General features: G+C 40.8%; 1 protein-coding gene across 1 annotated transcript; it reads right to left on the bottom strand.

Moving 5' to 3' along the window:
* Positions 1-2,716: 2,716 nt before the first annotated feature.
* Positions 2,717-9,563, bottom strand: LOC118337676 (G-protein coupled receptor 135). The gene is made up of 3 exons (XM_035674805.1): positions 8,947-9,563; positions 7,774-8,010; positions 2,717-5,811 (listed from the first exon to the last, which is right to left on the bottom strand). The coding sequence occupies exons 2-3, from the start codon at positions 7,887-7,889 to the stop codon at positions 4,461-4,463; spliced, it is 1,467 nt and encodes a 488-aa protein (XP_035530698.1). The 5' UTR covers positions 7,890-8,010; positions 8,947-9,563; the 3' UTR covers positions 2,717-4,460.
* Positions 9,564-10,773: the final 1,210 nt, after the last annotated feature.

Below are 10,773 nucleotides of genomic sequence, written 5' to 3' on the forward strand. Positions count from 1 at the left end.
CTTTTTCGACTGAAAACAAACTCCAGATGATCTGATTGGAATTGCTGACATTTTGTTGTCTTTGAAACAGACAACCCCTCTTTTGTGTCTGAATGAGCTAGAACAGTTGTGTGTGTTTTGTAGTGCATATGGATCTATAGAAGCAGTTGTGCAGTGCTGGAATATAGCTAAGTACACTTACATAAGCACTGCACCTCAGTACAATTTCTAGGTACTTTTACTTTACTTGAGAATTTAATTTTCTTTTTGTGCTACTTTTTACTCTTATTCCACTACAAGGAAAATATTGTACTTTTTACTCCACTACATCAAACTGTAGTAACTAATGATTTTACATCCTGGCACCTGTGGCTCCGAGACAGAGTGGGTCATCCAGTAATCGGAAGATCAGCAGTCCAATTCCCAGTTCCCTCCAGCCTGCATGTTGAAGTGTCCTTGAGCAAGATACCGAACCCCAAATTACCCCTGAAGGCTGTGCCATTGGTCTGTTTCTTAGTTACTTTCTGATGAGCAGTTGGCACCTTGTAAAAACCTTGCAATCCGATTGGCCACCCCATTATCTTTACCTCTTTTACTCCCACTGTCTTTCAGAAGCTGTAGTGGGCTCAGTTTAAAGCTAGAGTGAAGATGCTGGTATCATGCGAAACTAGATGACCTAACGCATCCATTGGTATATATAAATATATATATATATGTATATATATATATATGCTCGATGTCTAGCTTGACCATGAAAAAACTGTCATGGCCATTTTCAACAGCACCCTTGACCTCTGACCTCAAGATATCTGAATGAAAATGCATTCTATGGGTACCCATGAGTCTCCGCTTTGCAGATATGCCCACTTTATGCTAATACCATGCAGTTTTTTGCATGTGGTACAGTGTATGTGAATATTTCTGCATAGTGCGGTCCTAAACAGTATTGGAACTGTATGAATTAGGAATGACTGGAAAGCTGAGACACATATTTGCACTTGCATACTTGCCACCCCTGCATTAGTCAGTGCCCCACTTGTGCCCCCCAGTCAAAAAAGTCTGGACCTTTGCATGGCGGCCTCTGCCATCAGGGTGTGAATGTGTGTGAACGGGTGAATGTGACATGTAGTGTAAAGCACTTTGAGTGGCTATATAAAGGCAAGGTCATTTACCCTACTAAACATATAAGCTAGTAAAATATGATGCATTGTTATATATTAAACTACCCAATGCTTATAATTGAATGATCCTTCAATAACATGCTGAATACACATTAAAAACAATAATCAAAAGTATAGTTCAGTACACTCACAGGGCCATTTTCCTGCATTATGAGTATTTATACATTTGATACTTAAAGTATGTTTTGCTAATGTTATACCTTGTATTCTTGTAATCTACCCTGCCACTGCATTTCAATTTGAATGGACTCCCTAAAGTCACCTATTTTTATTCCCAACATTTTCATTGACAGAAATGCACTACAATAACAAGAGAGGCTCAGGGAGTTTTATTTTCAGAAACATGTCCTGAAGACAGAAAGGAATACGAACTGTGGAGATTAAATAACGGTAGGCAGGAATTAGAATGTGCTCCATTTTGAATTTGCAGGTAATTCTTTAAATGATCATCTGTCAAAATGGTAAGGTTTTCAGCCTCAACTCTGATATATGAGAGGATGAAATACCCACATCACCCCGGATGTTGCCTTCATCTGTTAGGCTGGCTTTTTTTAATACTAATAAAACAGGGTGCTGTCCTTTGGCGTCCTCTCTCAGATCTCCTGTCCTGGTTGTGTTTGTCTTTAAATAGCCCTGTAGGGAGTGTGTCTTCAAAGACGGATGACCTTTAGGGTTCAGTACAGGATGTGAACAGCGTTCATGACACAGGACAGCAGCTGCCCTGCTATACAGGAACTTATTGTTCCTTTCTTAAGTACCATTTAAAAGTGCAGATCACTAATTACATTTGCTTGAAATGGTTATTATTATTTTGAATTTGAAGCCCAATCCGCTGTAGATAGGGCTGACATCACATACATAGAACCCACTCATTCAAATTTCTTCATATAAACAGTATGCTGTTTCATGGACTGAAAACACAAGGGGTCTTTTATTTTCATATCATTTACTAGTTTCCTGGAAAGAACTATGAAATTTAGTACTAATTATCAGGAAAATAAAGAATAACAGGCTAACTGAAGTTAATTTTGTTGAGTATATAACAAAATGGGGGTCTGTACCAAACAAATGTTTTCTTAAATCTGGAGAACAAGATTTGTGGACACCTTTACAGAAAAACGGTACTGCATTATAATGCTGTTTGTCACCCATTTTACCTTTATCAATACATTGCAGCTTCTGCGATTTGGATATTACACTTGGCCAATGGCCATACTGTGATATTAATAATATTTCGATTAACTGTGCAGCCCTTGTTTCGAAGCAGCTGCTGATTTCCAAAGAAATTCACTTGAAAGACTTCTCTAAAACATAATTATTAATTTATTATTATAAATATTTTTTTGTATGTTGCTGAACTGCAAGATTTATGTACTTAACTGAAAAATGTTCTGTGAAAATGTATAAAACCTCTCTCTATTTCCCTGTACAAAACTGCAATGTTTTACTAGAAACTTACAAAGACATATTAGTAAATTACCTCTTTTTCCATGATAAAGATGAGCTGTTAACTGCAAGAAAAACATTCATGAAAAAACAAAGAGCCAAAACTGGAATTTGAAAATAAAAAATCTAACCTCTTTATTGTGTGATAAAAATGCATTTACACATATAGGCAGGCCAAAGTAATAACAAAAACTATTCCTAATGCCCACCCCCAGCAGACAGTGGAGCTATACTGTACATATCATGGTGGATAAAATGCATGACTATAACAAAAAGACAGCCGTTCAGGTGGGTGTGGTTAATATCTGAGACTGAGATCCTGTCTCTTAATACTTTTAAGTCATTAGTCGAAGGGTCCCATGTGGATATTGGTCTTTTCCCTGTATGTCCGGCCTGGCTGCCAAGCATAACTCCAACTCTGCATCTAAAATGATGTTTTTCAGAAGTCATTCAGAGTCTGAAGCTCTCTTTACCTTTTAAATACTGTGCATGGGTGCAGATGGGTGGTTGCTGAGCCAATAAACCTAATTAACAAGTTTAATATTAAGTTTATATGGACCTGCTGAACTGAACAAAACAGTTGTCAGACCATGACAACATTAACGTTGCATTTAGTGACGCATTCGCTTTGTAATGTGGGAAAAAATTAGTTGGGAAGGTAAATCTACAACTTAATAAAAAACTACAATGAAAACGCAGTCTATACACTTTATAGTAGTACTATATAGGTAGTCTGTCAGTGTGCAGTTAATTTGTAATTCATCCATACAAGTCAGCGTGGGTGAACGTTGGCTCACATATTTGCGCGACTAACTGGTAGCAAACTGTCTTGACAGTGGTGACCTTTGTGGCAACAGAGAGCCAACTGTAAAAAAACATAGGAAGCTAACTTAGCGTACTAGCTGTGTTGCACCATCCACTTTATTATTACCATGCTCTGCTGGAGTATGAACTGGTCACAAAAGATGCACGGTTTGCAGATGATTCAGAGACGATAAGCCTCTTCAATAAATGAACTGAGATTTGGCATCGGAAGGGTTCTGGTTTCCATTTGTAGTCCAAGTAGTACTTAGTACTAGTAGTAGCAATCACGTTTGAGCGCGCTTTGGTTGCATGCAGGCAACAGTCCGTGTGGAGAGGAAAAAGAGGTGCAATGCTTTGGCTAAAATGCATTCTCAGAATCACTTTCTGGTGTGACCAGACCGTCAGAGGTTCTATCTGGCCTTTGCTTCTGAAGGAGGACATTCCAGTCATTATTCACGGAAAAGTGTAAGTGTATCAGATCATTTTATTCATGTTAACAAACTGTGAGAGTCTGAAAATGGCTGTAGATTAAGGAAGTGCTAGATCCTTGATCAGTTTTCCATATCCACATGCTGCATTCACATATGAAATGATTTCTGACATGAAGACCTGTAGCACAAGCACAAACTTGTCATGGGTGTCTACAGACATGTTTTGAATCCCCTTCCATGTTTAATCACTGAGATTCCAGAGGAGGTGCCATGGATTCTAGAGAGGACTTCATGGTGTCCTCCAAAAGGAATTTTATTTAACTGTCATTAGCTATTGTAAAACAGCTGCAGCTACAACAGAGTTTTCACTGTCGTATTTTTGTCTTTCCACATACTGTGAACAGTTCTGCAGTTTAGTACTAGTACATGAACAACTGAAGTGATCTTTTTCAATTCCTGGAACAAAAAATGAGTGGTGGTCTGTGATCTGAAGACACATAAATACTATCAGGTATTTCCAAATATGTGACAAACTGGTAATAGCAGTCTCTAGATCCACAACGACAAATACAGATGAGATGAACACAATCATTAGATGGTTAGGAACTCGTCCAGAATATCACAGGCTGGTGTCGGCTGTCTTCATCTTTGGAGCACTGACAGAGTTGGGTAGCGCTGCAGTGTCGGGGTGGGCGTCCCTGCAGAAGAACACAGCAGGATTTTTACAAGCCCACATTGCCACCTCTCCTCCCCCTCCTCCTTTTCCAGGACTTGAACTTGACAGCCGGCTGTTATTATTCACCCCTACACGACTCACATAGCGGTCCCTTATCCTCTCTGCTTGGTTAAGCCGAATTTCACGGTTCTGGGTTTGGCTGGAGAGGTACGCAGCGATATTTCTGGTCCGATAGCCCTCCTCTCTGCTCCGTCCCAGCAACATGGATATGTTGGGGTTCCTCAGGGCGTAGATCAGAGGATTGATGGCTCCGTTTGCCCAGGCTAGCCAGATAGCCACTGTGTCCATTGCAGGGTTGAACGTGTAGTCCCCCATCGCTGTAACCAACCCCATTAAGCAATACGGCCCCCAACAAAAGATTATGAAAACGATCATGATCAGAACCGTGGTGGCAGTTCGCATTTCACTGTAAAACCGCAACAAGTATGCGTATGTTGTTACCGGCCTGACTCGGATTTCAGAGAGTCGGACTGTCTTACAGATGTTATAATGACAAAAACACATGAGGGAGAAGGGCAGTAAATAACATACAACAATAAGTGAGATGCTGTAAGCTGTCCCCATGCGAGAGGTCCCCGAGTGGAACACATACATGCAGTGGTAGAAACCTCGCTTATGGATTTCTGGAGGTGTTCGGACCAACAGATACCAAGGCAGAGCGAAAATGACTGCAGTTAACCACACAGCTATCAACAACTGCGTTGCTTTCTGACGCCCTATTTTAGCCTGTGGCTGCCTGACTATGGAGTAGTACCTGTCAAAGGAGATCAAAGTCATTGTCAAGGTGGATATGATACCAAAGCAGGTGTTGAAAAAGCCATTGGCCACACAGAATCTATCCCCGAACATCCAGATACCATCCTTACTGAAGAGCATGACGAAGGAGAACGGCAGACACAGGACAGCTGTGAGGAAGTCGGACAGCGACAGCGACATGATGAAAGCGTTGGTCACTGTTCGAAGCTGCCTGTGCTTGATGATGACGATGACGACCGCTGAGTTGCCAAGGCTGGAGAGGAGGAAGATGGAGAGGAGTACCAGGGCCTGAGCTGCCACCGTGATGCCCTGCAAGACAGAGTTACTCTCAGCAGCGCTCAGCACCGACGGGGTTAACGCCTGATGGATCTGACTGAGCTCGTTCCCTCTTTGGTCTCTGAAGGCTGATAGGTTATCTGTGGTTCCCACTGTGGCCTCTGTGGTGACGGTCACTAGGCTAGTCACTATGGAAACAACCCTAAAGAACCAAAACAACAAGAGAAAAGAGGAAGAAATCCTTACATAATCAGCATAGTCTGGACACAATATGTTACACACTACTAACAGCATTTCATTCATAATCCAAACAAATAAAAGATTTTTATTAGAGCCGGGTTCTGGTTCAGATTGTTTGATACTAGTGTGATTCAGTACCTGCATTTCAGTGCCAATAACAAAACAATACTGTTTCCAATACCTTACTTTGAGGTTTTCAACAAAAACTTCCTTCTCATTTAACAAAAGAAGCCAGACTTCTCTATTTGTGTTTAAAGGACTGTGATTATTTCTGCAGGGTTTCATGGGGTCTGATCTGCCAAGAAGAGGACAAATGTTTTACTTTGGTACTGGACATCAAAACGGTTCTGTTTTGCACTGGGCATAACAGAACCGTGTTGATCATGTTTTATTTTCTTCTACTTTTTTTCTTTGGGTGCTCCATTTGGACAGTGTAGGACAGCTTGGATGAGCCGCCTTGCTGAAATCCCGAAATGGAGTTGCTGCTGATCTGGCTTTCCCTGTGGAAATTAGAATGCAATCTGGCCAAAGCGGAGTCCATCATACAAGTGTCCGATAAAACCACGTTTAGGGTTAGACAGGTGAACAGGCAAAGCATGCTTATCTTATATAAATGTATCTAAAAGTTCAATGAAATAGTAAAATTGGCAGATTCATGCTTGAATAATAACTCATCTGATAAAAGAATAAATAAGATAATGAATCTAAGCGAGACATTTAATACAAGCTTTTGGGAGTTGACGGTTTCTGCAGGCGGTTGCTACCAAACTATCTTGATCTTGCTATCAAGATTTGATGATTGATTTGAACCTTGCTAGGCAGCTGGTCCAAGCTGTGATAGACAGTGATAGATGGATGGTTCATCCAATCATCTTCCAAGTGCATAGATATACTGTGATAAACGATAGCCCTGTTTAGAACCTTTGAACCAGAGACAGCGGTAAAGCAGTGCTTTGCAGTCTGGTGTTATGCTACTGTTTGTGTTATTTTGTCAAGGTTTTAGTTATAGTCTGACCCATCGACATACAAAAGATGGCTGTCACGTCTCAACTTCCTCCCACTGTACAAAGACGAAACCAAATTATCCCTGATAAGGTCACTGCTATCTTTCGCCATTCAGAGCCAGAGCCCGAGTCTGCGCAGTAGTGACTGGGGTTGGCACCGCAGTATCAAAGTCCTGCCCATACACCCTGTCGACACACTCGCGAGCATGGCTCGGCTGTCAATTGTAACGTGGGTCGAATTTGGTTGGATTCCCCCTGAAATCAATGAAACAAGGAGGAAGAAACACTACACTTTTGTCCACAGTGTTAACATAAAAGTTATATAGAGAGAAAATATCTAAATTTGTCTACTGTAAACCAATAAGTGGAGGTACACCTCAGTGTCTAGCCTAAAATAAAATGTGCAGGAACAGAAACAGTGTAGCTGGTTAAGGGTTGGTTCCTTTAAAACAAAACATTGAAAATGGGGGTTACTACATACAGTGTGAATAAAGAATCAAATATCACACACTTACTGTGATTTCTTATGTCACCATGGAACCCTGATGGATTCAGGGCTCCTAGAGCCTCTGGAACATGCCAGCAATTATAAATGTTTATTTATACAAGTCCTGGAGGAGTTCATAATTTGTAACGACAACACTAATACTGTGGGGTTGATATCTGATTTATTTTAAAGGCCATTAGTTTACTCTACATTTGAGATATAAAATCAATTCTTTTTACTAATTGCATCTCTGCTGAAATGAGCTACTTTCTCTATTTTGACTGTTAAAAACATGTTTGTGTCAGCTACTGTAGCCCCAGGACAGGGTGTGCGGATGTTGCAGGTGCCCCATTGTTGCAGTTCTGGCATTGTGCAGCTCTAATTCCAAAGCAGAAAGGAAAGATGGACAGTTGGATGGACAGAGTGACTTTACCTCGGCACAACAGATGTGGCGGTGCCCAGCTGGCCGGTGAAGCCGGGACCCGAGGTGTCAGCTGTGTAGTTGCTGCCACTGCTGCCCAGCAGGGCCGTGCTAACAGGCATATCCATCGACGAAGCGCGAAAACGGCACAACAGAGCTCATACCTCGTCTCACACAACTCCATTCAGATTAGAGTCGGTCTGTGTCGGTTTCCTGGATTCAAATGAAGCTGCTGATAATCGAAGTTTTCTATTTCATTATGCCCACAACCATAAACAGAGGAAAAGAAAGGACAAGGGGAAGTCAAAGCAGTGTTCAATGGCTAACACTGACTGATTAGGCTGGTTTGACATAACTGTTATAGAGCAATATCTAAGTTGATAATGGCAGGGTAAAACAAAAGTGTTATATATGATGGATACCAATGTTATACGTTTGTTACTGCCACTGGCTGTGCATTGTGTGTATCATAAAACTCCCCAGTGACCTTCTTCTGTTGACAGCCAGCCCTCAGGATTAAGAGGTCACAGACTAATTGATCCACATAAGAGCACATTATTATCTAGAATTCACATCGCTGATAGGGTTTTACTGTTAGTTCATCAAAGCTTTAAGATGTTCTTTATTGGCAGAACCACCTGTTGTCTGTATAATTGAATTTCTTGTGGAAATGTAATTGTATTGTATATTATAAATTTTTTTTATTTGTTTATATAATACTGACTGACCCAGAGCTTGATAAGAATCGAAAAAATTATTCTCAAAAACAGTGTTGATTTTTATGTTTATATCCCCAAACGCTAATATATTGATAGGTATACCCTAACCCATAAAAACAGATGTGTTCTATACACTACCGTTTTCCTAAAATGTAATATTTAAAAAAAATTAAAAGTACCACTGCATTTCTTTAATACTTGCTACAGGTATTACGATGATTTGAAAATGACAAACCTTTCACAGTATTTAGCCTACAAGCTATAGCCTGAAATACACGTTTCAGCCTGGAGCCAAAAAAGAATAACATACCTTTTTGCTATAATAAGCTAGTTAGCAATAGCAGCTAAACCTAACCCAATGTTATCACAAAAAGGCCCAAACAATTTATAAAAACCTACTAACAACCTAACTGGATATCTGTTGAACATATTCGTGCCTCTGTTTAAGAGCGGTTAAATAACTTACCCGGAAGTTATTTGTTTAACGTTACATTCCGACAAAAATGTGGCCAGCCAGACAAACATTTTGTTATGTTTGTAAATGTCCGTTATTCGGTTGTAAAACATGCTTTATGTATTTCCTCTCCGTCTCGTGTGGCCGCAAACTTTGAGCATTTTTCTTTCAGTCTGTCCACACACACACACACACACACACCAGCTTTAAGCCTCTGTGTCAATCATAACGCTTGTTCCCATCTTCCAGCGGTGTTCAGTGAGCCTCTCCGGGTCTTCCTGAGCACACAGCGGGCTGCAGTAACAGTGAGCCCCGGTACAGACACAGCTCCGTATCCTTTATGTCAGTACTGTGTTTGTGTCGTTCGGGGTTCTGGCCTTTGGAATCCTCGTTAAGGAGATGAGGACAGAGTCAGTCCGGTTCTTCCTCCTCAGCTGTGTTCTCCGCGGCTGGAGGAGACCCTGTTGATTTCTGACAGGAAAAATAAAACTAGCCCTCTTTTCTGTTTCTCTCTGTCTCCATTAGTAACAGCTGTGCGCTGCAGAGAGGTGGACAGCTGCTTCAACACATTTCAGGTGTGAACGAGATTCTGCACAAGCTCCTCCACTCACATCCCCCTCTCCCTCTCTCTCTCTCTCTCTCTCTCATGGTCTCTCTACCTGCAACAGTGCCTTGCTCTCTCCCTCTTTGAAGCCACGCCCTCCCCGTGAACGTGCTCACAGCTTCGTGTGACGTTTCATACAGTTGCCATAGTAACTGGTGATAGATTTTTGCATCTTTGTCTCTGTAAAATGATATTATAATGTGTTTGCAAGGTATACTGTTAGAAATTGAGGGTATACAAATATGATTGGAGCAGTTTGGTGATTCCTACCGGAGCTGGTTTGTCCCCCTGACTTTACTGGTCCTCTGATGTTAGTGGACTAGACAATATCAGCATGTGCTGCAATAAAAGTCCTGAGCTGGTCAGCAGCAGCTATGATCAGAGAGTGAGCAGCACAAAGTGCCCATTCTACAGTTCTGTGTTTTTATTCAGCGTGACCACCGTGTTTGGAAGTCTATGGCTGCCAATATAAAGATGATTTTATTTCATCAAACTGAAAATTCATTTTCCACATGCAAATTATGACAAAATCAAGTGAAATGTAAATCCAGTTTTCAAATTTGAAAGTGCTAAACTAGTGCCAAAATTAATATCAAAGCAAAAACTCCACTGATTAATGATTTTCAGTGTACTCCTAAGCATAACACTGCCAAAATAACAATGACATTTTCAAATTTCACACAATCTTTTTAAGATGGTTTCTGATTAAACTGACCATTGTGTAAATGCCCATGAAAAAGGCCCTTTTTAGCTCAAATCAGGACATACTTGAAATTGAACTGCAAAAGTCCAGTTTACAATTCAGTCTTCAACTTCAGGTTGCATATTGTCTGCAATTTTAAAAATGAAAGGTCTGCCTTCCATGGAGTCCAGCATATTGAACCTCAATGCTTCTACAGTAGCCCAGAACGGACAAACCAAAAACTGGCTCTAGATAGGGCTGTTTAGTTTTGTCTGACCATGTCTACCATATATAACAATAGAAAACCAGCTTACTATCAAACAGCCACCATCCTCTGCTGCTCTCTGACGGATTCTAAGCAGGAAGTTGATTAGCGTGGTTCTATTGATTGATTACACAAACTAATCAATAAGAAGCCCTAAACCTGAAGTTATTATCCTCTTGAGCTTTACAGCAGACACTAAGGGTGTGTGTTAGAAAGGCTGGACTTCTACTGCAGAGTAACTGTAGAACTGTGTGTTTAGTTCAGGGACTATGCGCCACCTACTGGCTG

Source organism: Morone saxatilis, unplaced genomic scaffold (genome assembly GCF_004916995.1).
Source record: "Morone saxatilis isolate NCDOM2014 unplaced genomic scaffold, NCSU_SB_2.0 Contig3, whole genome shotgun sequence".
NCBI lineage: Eukaryota > Metazoa > Chordata > Actinopteri > Moronidae > Morone > Morone saxatilis.

Excerpts from the sequence above, each read along its gene's own strand:
- LOC118337676 (XM_035674805.1), bottom strand. The coding sequence starts at position 7,889 with ATGGATATGCCTGTTAGCACGGCCCTGCTGGGCAGCAGTGGCAGCAAC. Across the intron at positions 5,812-7,773 it reads GCCACATCTGTTGTGCCGAG|GGTTGTTTCCATAGTGACTA; the intron begins GTAAAGTCACTC and ends TTGGTTCTTTAG.